Source organism: Nematolebias whitei, unplaced genomic scaffold (assembly GCF_014905685.2).
Source record: "Nematolebias whitei isolate Nwh7 unplaced genomic scaffold, NemWhi1 Nwh_scaf_55, whole genome shotgun sequence".
Lineage (NCBI taxonomy): Eukaryota > Metazoa > Chordata > Actinopteri > Cyprinodontiformes > Rivulidae > Nematolebias > Nematolebias whitei.
The window spans coordinates 2,456-6,117 of record NW_023618600.1 but is presented as its reverse complement, the minus strand read 5'-3'; the positions used below and the strand labels follow the sequence as shown (position 1 = coordinate 6,117).

General features: G+C 44.9%; 1 protein-coding gene across 1 annotated transcript in view; it reads right to left on the bottom strand.

The window, feature by feature from the left end:
* The window catches only part of LOC119429194 (semaphorin-4B-like), a gene marked incomplete at its 5' end in the record, with an annotated part of 47,232 nt that overhangs the window by 41,987 nt on the left and 1,583 nt on the right, over positions 1-3,662 (bottom strand). The window contains one exon of the mRNA XM_037696870.1: positions 1,356-1,454. Within this exon, the coding sequence (XP_037552798.1) occupies positions 1,356-1,454 (99 nt within the window). The remainder of the gene's footprint in view (positions 1-1,355; positions 1,455-3,662) is intronic.

Genomic DNA, 3,662 nt, shown 5'->3' with positions numbered 1-3,662 from the left:
ACAAGGTCCTGGAGAACCGGCGTGTCCAGCTGAGACTCACGCTGTGGAGTACGTCATGGACCCGTGAGGAGTGTGGCAGCTGATGTGCCTCTCAGTCCTGTCTCAGGAAGATGTTGAAGACATTTACATATTTGGATTTATGAAAGCAGGGACTCTGCTTTTTGGCATTGGCGGGGCTCTGTTTTATCGACTTTTGAAGAAGACATCGGCAGCAGTTTCGGCCGTGGCAAAGCTTCAGAGTCAGTGTGAAGGTTTGGTCCGTGCAGTAGGAACTCTAAATCAACTGGTTTACGAGCTAAACCGTAAGGTGGAGGTGATTTATGAGAATTGCAGGCCACCTGCAGCTTCTGGGACTCGTCAGCGTGGTGGGTTCGACCTTGAAGGAGACTCATAGCATGGGTCAGTGGAATGGAATCCCACAATTAGGCTATTTTGGAACCAGAACGTCCAGATGGACTCAAGGCTAAAGAAAAAAGTAATCTGTCTGCCTGAAGAAAAACAACAATCAAAGCTTATCTGAATCTGACTCCCGACGGCCTCGGAACGAACCGACTATCAAATTTCTCCTGGGTCCTGGGTAACCAAGGACAAAAGCTTCATCTATCGCACCCCCCGAGAACTTTCTGTACAAGCTTATCAGAACTGCTGGCTGAAACAACATCATCAGAACTGTGGCCGATTTGAAAAAAACACTCATGGACAAATCTCAACACCTTGATGTCAAATGTAAATGTAATCATGTTTTAATTGTGCTGCTGGTAGAGTTTTTTGATGTCTCAAATCGTGTCCTGATAGATAAGATGTGAAAGATCTTTTTTTTGTAATACCACCATCTACTCTCACGTTTCTCCCCCTTTTCCTATCTAAGATTACTATTCTGAAAAAGGATAAGAGAGGCCGCGCTTACAGCATCAGCTTCAAGCACTCCGTCCATCTTCCGGACGACTGCATGTACATGTTCTCGTTGTATCTCGGTGCAATGATAATAAAGCTTATTCTGATTTACCCGTTCATACAGCACTCTACATCTCTACAAAGATAATTGAACAAATCATTCTAAAGAGACTAATCAGTGCTTTGTCGCATTCATACACCGATGGGACACACATCAGAGGCAACGAGGAGTTCAGTGTCTTGCCCAGGGACACTTCGGCATGTGACTACTGGTGGATTCGAACCCTCAACTCTTGCATTGGAGGACGACTGCTCTAACCACTCAGCCACAGCCGCCCTCAGCGACTGAGTGATTGTCTGCTTGGTGATGTTGTAGTGGTTGATGAACGTAAACCACAATAGTTAGTTGTGAAACTAACATTTTTAAATCTAGCAGACAGGGCCTATATAAACAAACTTACGATGTAGGTGCAGCGCGGACTAAAAGCAAAGGTTCCACAGGTATAGATGTGGGTGGTGTTCAGGAACTGGAGCACACGGATGAAGTTAGGACAGTCAGCCTGAGAGAAACAAGAAGTCAGGGTTAGATGATTCAGGACAATGAAATCGCACAGTTGATAGTTTTATGAATTTACTTTTAGTACATTTCATATGCTTACAACAAGGATGCATCAATAAATTTATGATCAACTGAACAATATAAGGTACAACTCTCATCTGCCACCAAAATAGTCCTGATCTGTATGTAAGACACAAAGACACAAAGTCAGCAGACCAGAAGACCACATTGCTTCATTTCCTAGCTGAAATTTGTGAGCAGCAGTTTCCAGATGTCCTCAAGTTTGTTGATGACCTGGAACATGTGGATCGAGCTAGCAGAGTCAGCAGAGAACCTGGAAAAGAGCCTCAGGCAGATGGAGAGGCAGCTGCTGCAGCTCGAGAAAGACCTGGAGACTTTCTCCTCCCCCGATGACCCCCATGACACGTTTTTCACCAAAATGGTCAACTTTAGCAAAGTTGCATGAGAGCAGTACGGCAAGTGGTGATCTTGCAAGCAACATGGAGACATTATATCAGAACGTTCTAGAATACTTTGTCGTGGATCCCAAGAAGACCTCTGTGGAGGAGCTTATCACCGACTTGAGAAACTTCCGCTCCATGTTTGCACAAGCAAACATGGAGCTTCAGAAAACTTCAGGTGCCAAGAGTTGGAGGAGAAACAGAAGAAAGCACGAGCAGCGAAGGAGAAGGCTGAGCGTGAAAAACAGGAAAGACAGCAGAAGAAGAGGAGGTTCCTGGAAGTCAATGCAGAGATCGATGAGACGGGTGTGATGGATAGTTTGCAGGAAGCTTTGCAGTCCGGAGCTGCATTCAGAGACCGCAGGAAGAGAGCCCCAAGATCCAAAGTAATAGATCCTGTCTAACTCTGAACGCTTGGAAACACCTTGTAACTGCGACTTTCCTTCCCTCCATCGACTACGGTGACATTATCTACATGAATGCTCCTACAAGCACCCTGCAGATGTTGGACACTGTCTATCACAATGTATTAAGATTCATAACTGGCTGTAACTACCATACTCACCACTGCACCCAGTATTCACTGGTTAACTGGACATCATTAACTTCACACAGACTCTCTCACTGGTACATTTTCATCTTTAAATCACTTCTTGGTCTGCTGCCTTCATACATTTCCTCTTACATGTCTCTACGTGAGTGCAGCTACAGCGTGCGCTCTCAGGACATTATTACATGCAGTGTCCCCTCAGTGAGGACTGAACTAGGTAAAAGGGCCTTCTCCTATGCCACCCCTGTTTCCTGGAATATCTTGCAAAAAGATCTGAAGCTCTCGACCTTGAACTCTCCAAGTGATTTTAAAACCCTGTTAAGTACCTAGCAAAAGCCAATGCAGACATGTTCCTGTTTTTAGTTTTCTAAATCGCCTTGTGATCTAACTTTTTTTGCTGCCATTCCTCTTGATTGTCCTTTTGATTGCTATTTTGTTTCGATTTATCCATCCATCCATCCATTATCTTTACCCGCTTATTCCATTTTGGGTCAAGAGGGTCGCCGGTGCCCATGTCCAGCAATCACTGTGTGAGGGGTGGGGTACACCCTGGACGGGTCGCAAGTCCATCACAGGGACACACTGAGACAAACGAGACAAACAACCATTCACTCTCTCACTCACACCTAGGGACAATTTAGAGTTACCAATCAGCCTAACATGCATGTTTTTGGTCTGTGGGAGGAAACCGGAGTACCCGGAGAAAACCCACGCATGCATGGAGAGAACATGCAAACTCCACCCAGAAAGGCCCCTGGACCGGGGTTTGAACCAAGGACCTGCTCGCTGAGAGGCAGCAGCTCTACCAGTTGCGCCACCGTGCTTGTTTCGATTTATTAAAAAAAAAAAAAAAAAGAGAGAGAAACTTAAATTTGTATGCCTATTTTATGACTGTCTATTGTTATCCTTGTTATCCATTGTTGTCATCACTCTTTGGTAAGAAATCAGGTCTCACTTGTAAATGAGTCCTCAAGGCTCAATGGGATTAACCTGTCTAAATAAAGGTTGAATGAATGATCTATCAAGGTTTGAACTCCCCAAGACCTGTGAATGTCTGCTATGGCATCTGGACCATGTGGAGCCACAACTAACAAGAGTACCACACACAGTACCTTACACGCCTGTCAACAATCTATTATACAGCAATCTATAGCAACAAGAGAACACCTTGTATAACCTTTGACCTAGACTTGGGGTG